Here is a 19,363-nt window from a genome sequence, read left to right as displayed (position 1 = left end):
TTTACTAGGAGGTTTTGGTAGGTAAGAAATCATTTTGCAAGCATCCCTTTTGCAATTGATAGATATTTGAATATTGATAGTTATTCACTTGGTAGATTTTTGTATTTAAAGAATTATGTACAGAGACATAATTAAGAGATCTTACTCTTTAATGGGAAGATTTAGTATTGTTATGAGATCAGTTCTCCCTAAATTAATCTAAAAATGTGTGATCACATTAAAAATACCAACAGTACTTTTTAAAAAAAAAATTTTTTTTTAACGTTTATTTATTTTTGAGACAGAGAGAGAGAGAGCATGAACGGGGGAGGGTCAGAGAGAGGGAGACACAGAATCTGAAACAGGCTCCAGGCTCTGAGCTGTCAGCACAGAGCCCGATGCGGGGCTCGAACTCACGGACCGCGAGATAATGACCTGAGCCAAAGTCGGCCACTCAACCGACTGAGCCACCCAGGCGCCCCACCAACAGTACTTTAAAGGTCTTGGCACACTCATTCCATACTTTTGAATGGAAAAATAAACACATAGAATAGTCCTGATAATTCTAAAAAAGGAGAGGAATGAGAAGCAGAGGTCTACCAGGCATCAGATGTATTATAAAACTTCATTGATTAAAGGTTTGCTATAGTGTATAAATAAATAGTATATACATTAATTAAAAGTTTTTACTTATTTTTAAAGTTTTTTTTAATTATTTATTTATTTTTATTTTAGAGAGAGAACACTAGCAGGGGAGAGGGGCAGAGTGAGAGAGAGAGAGAAAGTGTGCAAGCAGGTCCCATGCATCCTTTACCCAGACTTCCTCAGTGGTAACATCTTGTGTGAGTACAGTAAAATATCACAACCAGGAAACTGACATTGATTCAATTCACAGAGCCTATCAGATTTTGCCAGTTTTACATGCACTCTTTTGTGTGTGTTTTACATTTCTATGTAGTTTTATCATGTGTAGCTTCATGTCCCTGCCCCACAATTCAGATCCAGAACGGTTCTAAAACCACAAAGCTGGGAGCACTTGGCTGGCTCAGTTGGTGGAGCATGTGGCTGTTGATCTCAGGGTTGTGAGTTCGAGCCCCATGTTGGGTGTAGAGATTACTTAAATAAATAAATTGAAAAAAAAAACAAGACCATGAAGCTCTTTTTTGCTACCCCTTTGTAGTCATACGAACTCTCCTCTACCTGCCTCCTTCTTAATCCTTGCCACCCACTAATCTGTTTTATATCTCTATAATTTTGTTATTTCAAGAATTATAAAATGAGATCATGTAGCATATAACCTTTTGAAACTGGCCTTTTTCTTTTTTATCTAGCATATTCTTGAGATCCATTCAAGATGTTAAGTGTATCAATGGTTTCTTTTTTATTGTTGAGTTGTATTCCATGGTAATGACATACCACGGTTGTTTATCCATACACTTGTTGAGGGACATTTGGGTAGCTTCCAGTTTTTGGCTATTACAAATAAAGCTTCTATGAACATTTGTATATATATAGGCATTAGAACATAAATTTTCATTTCTTTGGGGTATATGTCCAAGAGTGTAATTTCTGGGGCATATGGTAAATACATGTTTAGTTTTATCAGAAACTGATAAATGTTTTTTCAGAGGAGATGTACCATTTTACATTTCCACTGGTTACATATAAATGATCTAGTTTTGGGTGATAGGCATTGAGGAGGGAACTTGTTGGGATGAGCACTAGGTGTTGTATGTAAGCCAATTGGACAATAAATTATATTAAAAAATGATCTAGTTTCTCTGCATCTTTGCCAGCATTTCATATTTCACTATTTTCTGATCATTCTGATGGGTACGTAGTGATATTTCATTGTGGTTTTAATTCACATTTCACCAATGGCTAATGATGTCAAACTTCTTTTCATGTGTTTACTTGCCATTTATATCTCCTTTTCTGTGAAATAGCTGTTCATGTCTTCTATTTTTCTGATTGGATTATTAGTCTTTTTGCTGTTGAGTTCTGAGAATTCTTTAATTTTTTTTTAATGTTTATTCATTTTTGAGGAACAGAGAGAGAGAGAGAGAGAGAGAGAGCGCGCGTGAGCAAGCACGTGCATGGGGGAGGGGCGTAGAAAGAAAAGGAGACACAGGAGCCAAAGCAGGCCCTAGGCTCTGAGCTGTCAGCACAGAGCTGGATGCGGGGCTCGAACCGGGCTCATGAACCGCGAGATCTTGACCTGAGTTGAAGTCCGACGCCTAACTGACTGAGCCACCCAGGCACCCCGAGAATTCTTTATATATTGTAGATATAAGTTATTTGTTGGACATATGGTTTGCAAATATTTTTTCCCAGTCTGTAGTTTGTCTTTTTGTTCTCTTCATAGGGTTTTTGCAGAGTAAAATTTATTAATTTTTCTTTTTATGGGTTGTGCTTTTGTTATCAAGAACCCTTCCCTGGCTATAGATTCTGAAGATTTTCTTATTTATTTTTTTTCTATGTTTTTTCTCTTCTAACATTTCACATTTAAGTTCATAAGTCATTTTGAGTTAATTTTTATATGAGGTGTGAGGTTCATGTTGAGATTCTTTTCTTCTTTCTTTCATTTTGCACATGGGTGCTCAGTTGCTCTAGCCCCTTTTTGTTGGAAAGGAATTGCATCATATTTAACACTATGAAATGATCTTTTTCTAGTTTAAGCCTTTTTTGGGGGGGTCTTGAATTCAACCTTGTGGGGTATTAAGATACAACTCTTGTATTGTTTGTATTTGCCTAGTATACTTTTGCTCTTTGTTTTATTATCTTCAGCTTTCAAAAACTCTTAATTTTAGATTTTAGTTTATGTTATGGAGTTGGGTTTTGTTTTTATGCTCCAGTCTGAAAGTCTTTTGCTCTGGTGAGTTTAGCTCATTTACATTTATTAAGAGAGAAAGATGTTGGCCTAGGTTTTGAAACATAACTTTGTATTTTGCTTTTGTGTTTTTTTTAACTTAAAAATAAATTTCTAACTATGTGGTATGTTTATTTTTGCCCAGTTATTTGTAGGAGGTTGTATGAGTATGGGGGCATGTCCTCCTACATTCCAGGCTATCTAGAATTTTCCTTACGATCCAGGATTTAATGTGCTAATTTGCTCAGCTTTTATTTTTCTCAGCCAATAGGGTTAGGCAACTGTATATTTTTTCCTAATACAAAACTTCTTTTCTACCCTGCTGCCATAGAAACAAAGTTCTTTGTAAACAGGGCACTTCTAATTTTTTTTTTTTTTTAACATTTATTCATTTTTGAGAGACACAGTGTGAGCAGTGGAGGGACAGAGAGAGAGGAAGACACAGAATCTGAAGCAGGCTCCAGGCTCTGAGCTGTCAGCACAGAGCCCAACACAGGGCTCGAACTGACAGACTGCGAGGTCATGACCTGAGCCAAAATCAAGAATCAGAGGCTTAACTGACTGCCTCTGTAAACAGGGCATTTCTGAATGATTTCTCTTTAAGCTCTCTGCCTTCTCTGTTTCACTGCTGGAGCCAGATGGAGGAGTTTCTGCCTATGTAGCATGCGTTTCTTACTCCTTTCTTTCTTTCTTTTTTGGAGAGAGTGTGTAAGTGGGGAAGGGCAGAGAGAGAGAGGGAGAGAGAATCCCAACTGAGCCACCCAGGCGCTTCTATTTTATTCTTGTTATAAACATGGGGTTTAGGCTTTTACACTTTGAGAAGTTCGTCTTGCTCCCTCTTTGTGAGATAAGCAGTTTTCCTTCTCAGCTTGCACTCTTAATCTTCATGATCTCCATGGGTTTTGGGAGTTTCATTTAGCTATATCTTAATTTTACCAGAACAAGAGTTTGCGTGTTTTCTTTAAAAATTTTTAAATGTTTATTTATTTTTGAAGGAAAGAGAGACAGTGAGCAGGGGAGAGGCAGAGAGAGAGGGAGACTCAGAATCCAAAATGGGCTCCAGGCTCTGAGGTGTCAGCACAGAGCCGGACATGGGGCTCGAACCCACAAACCACGAGATCATGACCTGAGATAAAGTCGGACACTTAACTGACTGAGCCACCCAGGCGCCCCAAGAATTTGTGTTTTATTCTCCTTGTTGTTTGGAGTATTTCTAAGGAGAGAAGAGGGAAAGGGAAATTATGCCACTATTCTCTAAGTAGGAGTCAGTAGTAAAAAATCTTTAGTATCATCACAAAACATGTTGCTTTGTTTTCATAAGTTGTATCTAATTATTAGGAGAGCAAAAACCTTTATTGTTTTATAGATTTTTGAAGTACCTTATTGTTTTTCCTAAATTTCATTTTAAAAATACAAAAGAATTTCATTTAATTTAGCCTTAAAGGTAAACTATGTGTTCTACCTTTTCAAGTCTTGAAGGAAATGTATTGTTTGATAGTTCATTTTCTCCAGCAGTAGTTCTGACAAAAACCAAAAGGAGAATCTGTGGTCCACAAAGGGGGATTACTGAGTTTTATTTTGAGGTAAAGAAATACATTTCAATTCTTACAGTTTTTACACTTTGAAAATTATGTGTGCTTTTTCAAAATACCCATTTAAGAAAATTTACTGATTTCTTCAGAATTCTGTCACTATCTCTGCCATTCCTTGTCCTGTGTTCTGTTTTCCTATCCTTTTTTTTTTTCTCTATATCATCTCTCTGCTGGCACTGTTTCAGTGGGTTTGTAATGGAGAAATAGTATGAGAGTTTTCTGTTGTAGAATACTTGAAGATTGTGAAAAGTACGTTTAACTTCTCCTCTTCCTCCCATTCCCTTCCCTTCCCTTCCCTTCTCCTTTCCCTTCTCCTCTCCCTTCATTTTTATGATATAAACAACTACCCAAGTATGAAAAAAAAAGACACCGAGCATTGTCAATAATGTCTTTTTTCGTACTTACGTAGTTGTCTGTATCATAAAAATGAACCAGCACAATATAAAAAGCATGTGTTGGTTATCTATTGCAGTGATAAGTTTTCTTAGAACTTAGTAGCCTAAAACTACAAATGTTTATTATCTCTCACAGTTCCTGAGGGGTAGGGATGTGGGAGCAGATTACTTGGGTGGTTCTAGCTCGGGGTCTTTATTCATGTATAAATTGCAGTTAAGCTGTTGGCTGGAGCTGCAGTTACCTCAAGGCTTAACTAAGGCTGGAAAATCTACTTCTAAGCTCAACACACGTAGTTGTTGGCAGGCCTCATCTCTTTGCTAGCTATTTGCCACAGACCTCTATTTTTTGCCACATGGGCCTTTCCGTAGCCCTGAATTTCCTCATACCATACCAGCTGGCTTCTCTTAGAGCAAGTAATCCAAGAGAGAGAAAGATGGGGAGTGGAAGAGGAGGCCTAACGTGGAAGCTGCAGTCCTTTATAACCTAATCTTGAAGTGACATACTGTCACTTCCACCGTATTCTATTAGTTACACAGAACAACACCGGTAAGAGAGGACTACATAAAGGTGTGGCTACCAGGAGACAGGGTTCACTGGTGACTTACCTTGCAGGCGAACTCCCAGGAATAGCAATGATCTATTTCAGACTGAAGAGGTCACAGTAAATCCAGATACAATGTATTTTTTTTTTATGAAATTGTGAATAATGTTTATATGCTTATTCTGCCATGTTCCATGGAGAAAGAGGTATTTTGCTATAGTTACATTGAATTTAAGAGATGATCTTAGCAAGTTTGTGATTAGTATCATTCTTTGATTCCCTTTTAATATCATCTGAGGTCTTATTCTAATGTAAGTCCTAAAGAATTCTCCTCGTAAAATCTTTGAAAGGAGGTGTCTAGCCAAGTTTACTTATCAAATATTTATTTGAAGGTAAGTTTTCTTTTTCTTTCAGATAGCTTATTCTGTTTAGTAGAGACGATCCTTCCAATGTGAAATAATAGAGGAGGAGTAACAACTTACATTTGTACAGTGTGCTGGAGTTGTAAAATGTGCTTTTCCCTCAGTACCCGGGAATGGACAAATTTTGGGGGTTGATACTTACTTAAGAAGAAGAAATCTATAATTTGTTTTCTTTTGGGGACTTCATAAACCTCTTTGAGAATGATGAACACAATGGTCTCTCCAGAGGGATACACTTATGCACACAAAGGTAATTTCACAATTTTGGGGCATCCTCAGAAGGTGCATGGATTTTAGATTGAGAACTCCTTCTTTGAAAGCAGAGGTAGACCTTTGATGGTCTCTGAAAGAAAGGAGTACTTTCTGGTTTTCAAAATAGAAAGGGAAGCAATATGCTGAACTCTAATTGGAAATGTATATTTCTTTTCATTTTATAAGGCTTTTAATTTACTTATCCTAATGATGGTTTTTCTTTCTGAATTTTGCTTCCTCCGTAGCATCTGGAGCATAAGAACAGTACTTATTTTCTTCTTTTCCAAGAGAACAGAAAGAAATAGTAAGTTTAACTTCTATATTTTTATAAATACATTACAAAAAAACTCTATCTTCTAGTGCATTGGTTTCTAATTGAATGGCAGGTTGTGAAATGTATATTGAAATGACAATATAAATATTGAAGAGTTGTTTACTATCAAGCATTTTGTATGGTCAACGTTGTTCTGTTTTTTTCATTTGTGTTATTTTTGTCTTCTTCATTTAGAATATTTTTTATGCAAATAATTTCTTTCTTTAAATCAAGAGAAATTATTACTTGTTAATTTTTATACAAAAATTTTGTCGCATCATTCTCTTTAAAAATTTTTTTTTATTATTATTTTGTTTACGTATTTTGGGAGAGAGAGAGAGACAGAGTGTGAGTGGGGGAGGGACAGAGAGAGAGGGAGACACAGAATCCAAAGCAAGGCTTCAGGCTCTGAGCTGTCAGCACAGAGCCCGACGCGGGGCTCCAACCTATGAGTGTGAGATCATGACCAGATTCGAAGTTGGACACTCAACCGACTGAGCCACCCAGGCGCCCCTGCACCATTCTCTTTAACCTCACAGCTCCTAGGCTTTTGTTTTTATGGAAACATGCAACTTATGGTAATATCTCCTTCTGTAATCTGTCTGTGTACAGATTTTAAAGATTTTCCGGTCTTAAAAATATGAGTTATAAACAAAGATAGGCAAATTTTGTTATAAATGAACTTTATATGTGACTTCTTTTTTCTTGTTTTAACTTCTAATTTTGGGAAATTTCATATGCATAATTACCTATACAAAAGAAGGGTGAATAATAAGTTCTCATATACCTGTCACACAACGTTAACAATCACCAATTGATGGTCAGTCTTGTGTCATTTTTACCTCCACCCACTTTTCTACCTACTGTATTATTTTGAAGTAGATCCTAGTTATATCTATCCATAATAGGCTTTAAAAATACATTATGTAATATATTATCATTCAGGAACATAATATTACATCTAAAAAATTTTTAACATCATAAAATATTAAATATGTTTTGTTTGACTCAAGATCCAAAGAAGATTCATGCAGATATATGGCCCTCCTCACTTATGACTTCTCTTCAGCCCAGTTTAGGTTCTCTGGTCTAGTCTAGTGACCCTTCCTTGCAGATACCCTTGACTCCTTTGTCCCTCTTTCCCATCGTGCTTGTCTGGCAAAAACTGCACCTTGTTTAAATACAATAGTATGCTTAATCTATGACTGGCAAAAACTTCTATATGCTTAATCTATCCCTGCATCAGAAAAGCTAAATTTATTTAAATATGTATTCAGTACTGCTACACAGTCCTATTTTATAGTTCCCTAGAAAATTCACTTTTTTCTCTTTGAGAGCATTTTTTGAGATTGTAGTTCTCTTCAAATCACTAATACCTGCCTCTCTCCAAAAAAACAAAAATCAAATCAAAATAAAGCCAACCAATCAACCAACCAAATAAAAATTCAAAATCTACAAACAAACAAAATCCCACATAATCCACCTGGCCACTCTCACATGATAGTCTCACTTTATGGAGAAAATAGATGTAAACAGAGGAGAGCCGCCTCTACTACCAAATGTATCAAGTTGGCTTCATCTGTTTCTCCTTCAGTTATGTTGTCATCCTTCAGTGGTAGTCTGGAAGACTGAGTTTATGTTTTGGGTTCTAGATACTCTGGCCATCTCGAGAACTTTGCGCTTGCCGTTATCTCTTCCTGCAGTTATCCTCTTCTGCATTATCTGTTGCTGTTGGATTGTCTCTATTGGTGTATCATCCTGCCTCCATACGGTCAGCTGGAGGGGAAAACCCTAGCCTGACCCCATACTCCCTTTAATCTACCATGCATTCCTCTCTCTCCTTCAGAGTCTTAATCATCTCTACCTCCACAATTATCTTGAATCTGACCACTTCTAACCTGCTTTACCACTACTACTGTCCTAATTCAGGTCATTATTATCTCCTACTTGGACTGTTGCAATGGCTTCCTCACCAGTCTCTTTTTGAGGTACAGATCAGTTCTCTTGTCTTAAAATTCTCTGATGGCTGCCAGAGTAAATCTGAATTCTTTACCCCTACTTTCTGGCTTATGCCCATTTCTCTAACTTCATCTCTCTCCACTCTTTTTTTTTTTTTTCACTTTTGCTTCAGCCATCTTTTTGTCTCACAGACAAGTGTTAGTTCTCTGAACATCAGTTTCCTAATTTGTAAAATGGAAGCATGTATTAACAACATCATTAACATGAAATATTTGTTTTGGCAAGCTATTGTGAGTATTAAGAGAAACTATATGCCACAGCATATGAAAATTGCAAAGCGTTATATACATGTGGACTGATGGCACTGGTTATTCTTTTCCATTCCTTACTCTTTTTTATTTTTCTTGCCTTTTGAATTATTTTTGTCTGATTTAAGTGGGAACAGCAGATATCCTTGTCTAATTTCGGATTTTCAGTGGAAGAGCTTTTAATTTTTACCGTTATAGATGATGTTTGCTGTGGTTTTAAAAAATATTGATACTTTTTTATCATATTAAGGAAATTAAGGTTATGGTGTTGTTTCCAGTGATATTTAGTAATATAATAGATGCCAGGAGGACAAGAAGAAGTCTAAAACAAATATGTTCTCTGACTTCATGGAACTAACAAACTAGTGAAAAATATAAGAAAACTTATTTTAAAAGAGTGGTTGGAAACTCTTCTCTAAGGAAATTAAATATGTGAATATTTTATCTTACAAATAGGCACACCAGGACATGGTTGTTATATAAAGGGGTTGGTTTAAAAATTTATTTCATGGATCCTTTTATTTAAAAAGAGTTACTGTGGGCACCTGGGTGGCTCAGTCAGTTGAGCAGCCAACTTCGGCTCAGGTCATGATCTCACAGTTCGTGAGTTTGAGCCCCACGTTGGGCTCTGTGCTGACAGCTCAGAGCCTGGAGCCTGCTTGGGATTCTGTGTCTCCCTCTCCCTGCCCCTCCCCCACTCATGCTCTGTCTCTGTCTCTCAAAAATAAATAAAGATTAAAAAAATAAATAAAAAGAATTACTGTACATTTGAATAGGTATTACATGTACATTTAAAATAGACTTCATAAAAGATTGTCTTGCAATCCTGCACATATTTTTTTTTAGCATAAAGTCACTTATAATATTTATTTTTTTAAGCCTGAAGCTATTGATTGTGTCTTTGCCTTTTACTCTCTTTAGTTTTATTTCCTTTTTTCCTTTGTTATATACCTAGTATAGAATAAGTGTTGGCAAACCATAGCCTGTGGGTCAAGTCCTACTTACCACCTGTACAGGTCATGATCTAAGAATGATTTTAGCAGTTTTAAATCATTGAAAAATTCAAAAGAATAATATGTAGTGATATTGCATTTATATGAAATCCAAATTTGTTTTTATTAAAGCAAAACGCTGTCCATTCATTTCCATGTTGTCTGTAGTTGCTTTAATTCAGAGTTAAGTAGTTGTGACAGAGTGTATGTGGTACTCAGTACTTCAGACTGTTACCGGATATACAACAAATCACACTGACACAGTTAGAACTCGACATTTCAAGTGCCATATGTGTTGTGACAGTTTTCTTTTTATTGAATTATCAATGCATACTCATCATATAAAAACAGTAAGAGAAGATTGGACTTTGAATGTTGCATTTTTAGGGCATAGTGGACTGTGAATTATTTTGTTATCAAACTGCAAAGCATTGTGTTTATTACTCAATGACATTATAACTGTGCTAAAAGAATACAAATGTACATTGACATTACCATACTGATTACTCATTATGATATTCCCAATTCAGAGAAAAGCAATGGTCAGAAAAATTGGAACATTTAAAATGGAATATATCATCAGAGCTGAATTTCTTCATAAAAATAAAAAGTGAAAATGAAGCTTCAACCAAATAAGTTTCTGAGTGGCTTATTAGTGAAGCAGAGAAAGCCATTTACCAATGGTGAATTAATGAAATTGTGTTTGATTGCAGCAGCTGAAGAAATGTGTTCAGAGAAAGTATACTTTTTTAATTAGTAAGTAGCCTTTTGACAAGAACAATCGCTTGAAGAATTGAGAGTATCGGAAGCAAGATAGTTAATTTAAAAACATGGCAAATGATTTCAAGTGATCTTCCAGTTGGCTCTGATACTGCTCATTTGTAGTTTATTTGAGGAGTCAGTGCTGAGGTTGAAGTAACTGAATTAACTTCTGGGAAAAGTCGGTGTGAAACAACTTCAGGACAGAATATTTTTAAAGTTGAAAAACTACCAATTCAGTAGGACCTGAAGTGGAATCTGCCAAGGTGTATTATAATATTGGTGGTAAAATATTCCCAAAGACGACATACAGATGGCCCGCAGACAAATGAAAAGGTGCTCAACATCAGGGAAACACAAATCAAAACCACAATGAGATATCACTTCACACCAGTCAGAATGACTAGTATCAAAAGGATAAGAAACAAGTTTTGGCAAGGACGTGGAGAAAAAGGAACCCTTGTGCACTGTTGGTGGGAATGAAAATTGGTACAACTACTGTGGAGAATAGTGTGGAGGTTCTTCACAAAATTAAAAACAGAAATACCGTATGATCTAATAATTTCATTATTATTTATTCTTTCTTTCTTTCTTTCTTTCTTTCTTTCTCTCTCTTTTTCTTTCTTTCTTTCTTTCTTTCTTTCTTTCTTTCTTTCTCTCTCTCTCTCTCTCTCTTTCTTTCTTTCTTTCTTTCTTTCCCTTCCTTCCTTCCTTCCTTCCTTCCTTCCTTCCTTCCTTCCTTCCTTTATTTCATTATTATTTATTATTATTTCAATAATTTCATTATTTACCCAGAGAAAATGAAGACCCTAACTTAAAAAAGTATATGTACTCCTATGTTTATCTGTTTATTGCAAGATTATTTACAATAGCTACAGAAGCAACCTAAGTGTTCATCAATAGACAAATGGATAAGGAAAATGTGGTGTGTGTGTGTGTGTGTTTGTGTGTGTGTGTAGATCTACAATGGAATATTACATAGCCATAAAAAGGCCATTTGAGACAACATGGATGGACTTAGAGGGTATTATGCTAGTGCTAAGTGAAACAAGTCAGACTGAGAAGGACAAAAAACATGATTCCACTCATAAATGGAATCTAAAAAATATGAATAAACAAAAAGCAGAATCAGACCTATAAATATAGAGAACAAATTGATGGTTGCCAGAGGAGAGGGGGGTGGGGGATTGAGAAAAAATGGGTGAAGAGGGGAGGGAAATATAGGCCTCTAGTTATGGAGTGAGTAGGTCATGGTATTAAAAGGCACAGCATACAATCAATGATACTGTAATAGCGATATAATGGGACAGATGATAGCTATACTTGTGGTGAATAGCCTAACATATAAACTTGTCAAATCACTAAGTTGTACACCTGAAACTAATGTAACATTGTGTGTCAACTATACTAAAAAATATGTGTGAAGCAGAAAAAAGGGTTATTTGGATTAATTTACAAAACTTGTGAAACTGTAAGGTGTTTAAATTCTATGGTTATTCCTCATGTTAGGCAATAGCAGATACTTTGCAGAGCATAGTTGAACCTATCATGTGTTATTAAATTAGTAGTGTCAATGGGGAACGTTATTCTCATGAACTTAAATATTGTCAGTTTTGTGAACTTTAATCAGAAATAGAAGCTGAATATCTTAACCTGCCCAGCCCCACAGCACTTGGATGGCTCAGCAGTGGTAAAGTTTTATGGTGGTATTTTGAGCTTAGGGCCTACACTGAAATATTTCTGCATGAGAAGAACCATTTTCAACCACTGTGATGGAATGCTGACTAATTTGGAAAATTAGCTTTTGCTGCAGAGTTGATAATGGTTCTTAATGAATTAAACCTAAGATTGCAAGACAAAACAGTCCTTATATGCAAAACCTATACTGATGTAAAACAGGTATCATTGTAATGACAAAAAGTAATTAAAAAAAAAAAAAGGCTATGACAAGTTAAAACAAGAAGCAAGATCTCCATTCCCACAGAAATTTGCAGCAGATATGTTATCTGATCTCGAACTATAGTTCCAGCAGTGTTTTCCATACCCCACTCAAGTAGAAAGGAAATTTCCATATTTCCTTTCCATTTAACTGTGCAGTTGAGGGGCTTCTACTTATCTTCAATTGGAAGTGATTCATTTCCAATGTTATGACAAGATAAGGTAAATATCAATAGAAGAATTAAAGAATTTTACAAATCCCTTCCAAACAGTGAATATGCTCAATTAAATCATGAGCTTGTGGTTTGATTTCAATATTTAGCAGTACCTATCTGTTTGAAAAAACATTTTGAAAAATCAAGTATGTAAAATTTCATCACAAATCAACTTTAACATATTAACATTTGCAGTCAGTTTTGATAGGGAACACTGACTTCTTTTTTTCTTTTCAATTTTTGTTTAAATTCTAGTTACTGAACGCAAGTGCAATATTGGTTTCTGGAATAGAATTCAGTGATTCATTACTCACATACAACACCCAGTGTTCATCACAAGTACCCTCCTTTTTTTTTTTTCCCCCAACAGAATTTATTGTCAAGTTGGCTAATATACAGTGTATACAGTGTGCTCTTGGTTTTGGGGTTAGATTCCCGTGATTCACCGCTTACATACAACACCCAGTGCTCATCCCAACAAGTGCCCTCCTCAGTGCCCATCACCCATTTTCCCCTCTCCCTTCTCCCCCAGCCCCCATCATCCTTCAGTTTGTTCTCTGTATTTAAGAGTCTCTTATGGTTTGCCTGTTTGTAACTATTTTTCCCCCCTTCCTTTCCCCCATGGTCTTCTGTTAAGTTTCTCAAGATTCACATATGAGTGAAAACATGATATCTGTCTTTCTCTGACTGACATACTTCACTTAACATAATACCTTCCAGTTCCATCCATGTTGCTGCAAATGGCAGGGTTTCATTCTTTCTCATTGCCAAGTAGTATTCCATTGTACGTATAAATCACATCTTCTTTATTCATTTATCAGTTGATGGACATTTAGGCTATTTTCATAATTTGGCTATTACAACAAGTGCCCTCATAATACCCATCACCCATCTAGCTCATCCCCCACTCTCCTCTTTCCATCAACCGCCAGTTTGTTCTCTTTGAGTCTCTTATGGTTTGTTTCCCTCTCTACCTTTTCTCCCCCACTCATATGTTCATCTGTTTTGTTTAGGGAACACTAATTTTGAACCTCAATTAAGTGAAATGTTATCTCCCCACCCGAAAGAAAATAATTCAGTTTTTTTCATTGTTAGACCTATGTTACCAAAAAATTAAACTCAATTATTATTGTATTTGAATTTTATCAATAAGGATTTGTGGATGTTTGTTTTTTCTTATGCCTTAAATGTGCTGACTCAATTTTGCCTTTTGGCCCGTAATGCCTAAAATATTTACTGTCTAGTCCTTTGTAGAAAAGGTTTGCTGACTTCTGGATTAAGGGATAAATATTTGGCTTGGTCTTAACTAACTGTAGATGACTATTCTCTTTAAAGATGTTAACAGACTTCTTTTTCCCCTTTAGTAATAATAAGTCTGCTAGCATATTAAAAACTAAAATATTTTGGAGAAATTGTAGTAAAATCTTTTTATAAGTTTGTATTTGAATTTTTACATAAATAATATACTTTGATTTGGGTATTCAGATGCTTGCTACCCCAGAACTTCGATGAAGAAATAATAATTTTATTATAAATTTAATTAAAAATCAAGAATATTTATTTAAATTCTATTTGGTAAAATGTTTAAACCTTTTTAAGTTTTGAAAGGTGTTTTATTCTATGTAAAGTTGATTTTTCTCTGATTGTAAATATATAGGCAAAAATATGAAATATGTATGTGTAAAAATTGAGATAATCTTTATCTGTACGCATCAGTGAGAAATCCTAAAATGAGAAAGTATTCTTGTGGTTGCTTAATATATATCATTTGGCATGCTATTTTAAGATATCTAAGTATCTTAATATCTGACTTAGCTTTGATTTAAATCTTGTTTTCTAGATGAAGCATTGGATGATTTAAAATCCCAGAAGAAAAAAATAGTAAGTTATTTAAAATTAATTTATATAAAACAAATACATTAAGAATTGAATAAGTAATGTTTATCGGTTATAAGTAATGACTCTCCAAGTAACAAGTATGCTTTTAGATAGCATTTTAATGCTGAAGCTAAATTATGTATAATTTTACTAGTTAATAATGATTGACAAGAAAAAGTATTTACATGGACCTTTTTGATTCTGAGAATCTATGTCAGTTGGAAGCTGAAAAGCAAGTAAATGAATCATATTGGAGGCTTAAATGAGGCAGAAGGGTAAAAAGGTAGGTGTCCAGTTTGATTATTAGAGCCAAAAAAGGTCAGTTCTAGGTTTTTTGGACAGTTCTCAGGTATTCTGGCTGAAGAAAGGGGGAAGGAAAGAATTGTTTTTTCATTTTCTATCAGCAGCTCTGATCACATGGGTATCTCTTGTGGGGCCAGTTAGATGTGTCCTTCAGACATTTGGAAAGGGGGCTAAGCATAAGAGATGAAGGACCCTAGATATTTAGACGTTGATATATCATAGTCTCTAATAAGTGAATTGAACTTGGTGTTTGACTTGAATTTATATATACTTTTTTGTATAATTATTTTTGAAGTATGAAAATGATAATTGATAGCAATAGCATGTTATGTAGAAACTTATTTAGTGAAATTTAATCAAATGCAAATGATCAATGTATTTTAGAGTAACATGTAATAAGTAACAATTATGTATGAAACTAATCAAAATTATGGAGGTTAAGATTAATGTCAAAAATTATTCTGTGAAGGTGCCTGGCTGACTTGGTTGGTAGAGCATGTGACTTTTGATTTTGGGGTCATGAGTTCAAACCCCATGTTGGGCTTAGAGCTTACCTAAAAATTTTTTTGTGTGTGAATTGGTAATAAAAGACACTGGTCTTGAGGGTTTTAAGTACTTGAAAAATAAAGGACCTTTAATTCTGAAAGGATTTCTTGTTTGAGCTGCTTCAGTGTTCTTTGAGTTATTTGTCAACATTGCATTGGCATTTTTAATGGTCCTGAAACATAGAAATATTGCCATTATATCTTATTGTATTTCTTGCGTTTCACGCATTATGGAACAGCCAGAAATTCAAAATGAGGAAATACTGATGTTTCTCAGTAATATACAAGTTGTGATATGATTGATTCGGTTTGCTGATGTGATAAAAAGAAGAGCTGATAGAGTTGACCAGAGCCAAACCCCACTTGTACCAAAATGGAGAAATTCTGATGAAAGTAGAAAGTACAAGGAAGAAGACAAAAGAAAAAAGAAAAAAATAGAAAATTAAAAAAAAATTTTAAGTGATGAAGAGCCGACCCAGTGTCATTGGTATCATATGACCAGAAAGCAGAAACTTGGGGTAATCTTGGAGTAACCGCAGACTTGGAAAACTCTGTGAAAAGGCAAGCCAAGCTATTTGTTTCTTCTTTAATAGCCCTTGAAGGAATCACAATACAAATATACTTTACCTAGGTCTGACAGTTGGGAAATTCAGTTCAGGGTTCAACCTATATATATCTATATATATTTTTTAATGTCTATATGGTTCAAGAGGCGTCAATATTGCAGAATAGTTCAGTATGTCTTGTTTCTTGCAGTATGATTAAAGAAAAATAAGTTGGCTGCTCCAACTCATTAATTAGGGAACACAATTTGTATTGATTTGACTGTTGTTTGTTATAATACTGTTGTTACTGGGAACTAGTCCCTGGCCTTTATTACTCAAGCCCTTAACAGAGCTGCTTTGCTTGAGTTGCATTACATTTTGTTTAGAACAATAGGTGTTAAGGGTGAGTTGGTAAGGAGCACAGTGCTTGCTCATGATTGTGCTGGTAATGAGAGGAAAAAGAAGGATACTACTTTTTTTTCAACGTTTATTTATTTTGAGAGACAGATTGAGTGTGCGCAAGCCTGCGCATGCATGCACAGGGAGGGGGCAGAGAGAGAGGGAGAGAGAATCCCAAACAGGCTCTGCACTATCAGTGTGGAGCCTGACATGGGGCTTGATTTCACAAACTGTGAGATCATGACCTAAATCGAAATCGAGAAGATGCTTAACCAACTGGGCTACCCAGGCGCCCCTGAAGGGATACTACTTTTGAACAAAAGCTAACTGTAATAAAAATTGATCTTCTTCATTGATGTTTAAGTTTAAACTATACATTTATAGCTTTAAAAATACTTTTATTATTGAAATGCCTGTAGAAAAGTAACTTTTATCAGTGTAAAATTATCCAACTCCTGTCTCTCCTCTTTTAATAACAAAATGAATACAAACTGTATTTACTACTTGACATTTTATTAAAGGTGGTTTCCTTAGGGATGCATCTCTTTATTCTGAATAGATTTGTAATATAATTTATAAATTTGTATAAGTGTAATTTGTAACAATGAACATGAACTATCAATTGATTAAAAAGTTAAATTATTTAGGAAAATTAGTATCTTGACAGTTTTAAATCTAAGAATTTAATGTAAGTATTTACTTATTAAAATAAAGCTAGGAATTAATCTTTAATTATCTAAAAAACTCCCAAGTCTAGATACGTACATTTTGCTACTCAAAAAAAATATATATATAGCTTTAAAATTTATTGTTTAGTAGATAATCCCTCTGCATCCAAGAGCATCCCATCAAAACAGTTCAGAATCAAGATCCATCAAACACAAGTGTTGAAATTTAAGTGGCTTCATGAAAATGGTGTACTTTTTCAAGAACAGTATTTCTATGTGGTAATTCCTTTCTGGAATTCTCAGGAAATTTATGTTTTTCTAAATCCTGTGAAAAATCAGTTGAGAAATTAGGGACATGGGAGGGCGTGTTATAATTCCCCGAGTATTAAAACTTAACAATTAACTACAAATGTTACTGGTTCAAAGGAATCCACTAACGCCAGTTGAAAGAAAGTAAGAAATGCTGACATGCTGAGCTATAGGTTAATGTGGACATTTCTGGAAACAGGACAGGAGCATGTAGTAGAGAAGTACTATAACCTAATTAATCAGTCTTGCTTTTGTGGCCATATTATGTTTTATGGGTCCTGTCTCTTGTTAATGTTGAGTTATTCTTGCAAATAGGTAATAATAGGCTTATACACGTAATATATTGTATATATAATCCTGTGAATGACATTCCATGAAATAAATTTTAGAAGCAAGATAAGTCCTTAAATTGGCACGTTTGGCATGTGATTCCGTATAGGGCTGTTGACCTCACTAGAAGTTTCAAATGTTATATTTTTATATTACCAGATAATGTTTGCTGCCATTTTTCAGTGTTTGAATATTCACTATATATTATATAAATTGATCTGTAGATCTTTGTAAATACTAAGAAATGCAGAGAGAAAAGATGTGACTGTTGTGGAATACTCCTATATGAAATCAGAATATGATTTAAAATCTGAACTAGTAAAAACAATATTGATTTCAGCAGAATAACCAAAATCAGGGTAAGCAGACAGTATTTTCTTCATTGTAAAAAGATGAATTTAAACAATGCAACATGTACCCTAGTGCTCTGAATTGAAGATACTTTGGGGTACACTCTTAATAATTTGACCAAAGTCAATGTAAAATGAAAGGAAATTTGCTGCATCTAGAATATTTTCCATGAAGCAAAGATAAAAAATATTAGATAGAGCTATTGATTTTTTGTGTGTTTTAAAATTTTATTTCATGAATGATATTTATTATTTTATTTTTTCACCTATTTATTTATATGATTTATTGTCAAATTGGTTTCCATACAACACCCAGTGCTCATCCCAACAGGTGCCCTTCTCAATGCCCATCACCCACTTTCCTCTCTCCCCCACCCCCCATCCACCCTCAGTTTGTTCTCAGTATTTCAGGGTTTCTTATGGTTTGCCTCCTTCACTTTCTGTAACTACCCCCTCCCCCCCACCATGGTCTTCTGTTAAGTTTCTCAGGATCTACATATGAGTGAAAACATGGTATCTGTCTTGCTCTGCCTGACTTATTTCACTTAGCGTAATACTCTCCAGTTCCATCCACGTTGCTACAAATGGCCAGATTTCATTCTTTCATGAAGGATATTTTAAAATTTAAGTATTTGTAGGATTACCTTTTAAGATTAAAAATTTTTCTGACATTTGTGGTAATGTTTTCTTTTTAGTGTTGTCTATGATGAAATGTGTGTATCAAGTAGAAGTAATTTTTGCATGTTATTGAAATATATAATAATATCATTGATTCATAATAAATTATTATTTTTTTAAATAAAAGGTCTGAAACCTTTGGTATAATGTATCACAGAAAAGCAATTATATAATTTATTATTACTTAAAATATAAAAAATATTATGAATAATATAGGGTAATTTATATTTTAGGGAATTCTGAGAATCTGATTTTTCATTCTTGCATCTTGGGATTAATATGTTGGATATTTGAAAACACTGTTTTCAGACCCATTCTGATTAATTGGGATATCACTAAAGATTATGTATTATTGTAATTGAGTACTGTTGTAGACTTTCTCCTACATTATTGTAATTACCTTCAAAAATATTTTTGAGAGAGAGAGCTAGAATGAGAGAATGGGGGAGGGGCAGAGAGAGAGAGAGAGAATCCCAAGCCTAACATAGGGCTTGACCCCATGAACCGTGAGATCATGACCTGAGCCAAAACCAAGAGTCAGACGCTTAACTGACTGAGCCACCCAGGTGCCCCTAAAGTGCCTAATAGTAGTATGAAGAAAGTATTAATGTATCTGCTTTACAAAAAGAGAAACTGAGGCCAGAAGACTTGCTCAAAATCTTTCTGGGTAATTAAGAATGGATATGTGCTTTAACCCTGATTTTTTTCGGACTTCAGTTTCAAGCTTATGTTTTTTTCACTGATCAGAATGTCTGTGTTTAAAATAAGTTGAATTCACTTAACATGTTGTATGGATACATGTGTTAATTAAGATATTATGTGA

At 34.7% G+C, this 19,363-nt stretch overlaps 1 protein-coding gene across 3 annotated transcripts in view; it reads left to right on the top strand.

Moving 5' to 3' along the window:
* The window catches only part of LNPK (lunapark, ER junction formation factor), an 80,533-nt gene that overhangs the window by 14,747 nt on the left and 46,423 nt on the right, over positions 1–19,363 (top strand). For all 3 annotated transcript variants that reach the window (XM_015086498.3, XM_015086490.3, XM_015086505.3), the window contains exons 5-6: positions 6,297–6,355; positions 14,376–14,416. In XM_015086498.3, coding sequence (XP_014941984.1) covers positions 6,297–6,355; positions 14,376–14,416 — 100 coding nt within the window. The remainder of the gene's footprint in view (positions 1–6,296; positions 6,356–14,375; positions 14,417–19,363) is intronic.

Source organism: Acinonyx jubatus, chromosome C1 (genome assembly GCF_027475565.1).
Source record: "Acinonyx jubatus isolate Ajub_Pintada_27869175 chromosome C1, VMU_Ajub_asm_v1.0, whole genome shotgun sequence".
Classification (NCBI taxonomy): domain Eukaryota; kingdom Metazoa; phylum Chordata; class Mammalia; order Carnivora; family Felidae; genus Acinonyx; species Acinonyx jubatus.
This window is presented reverse-complemented; position numbering and strand designations above follow the sequence as displayed.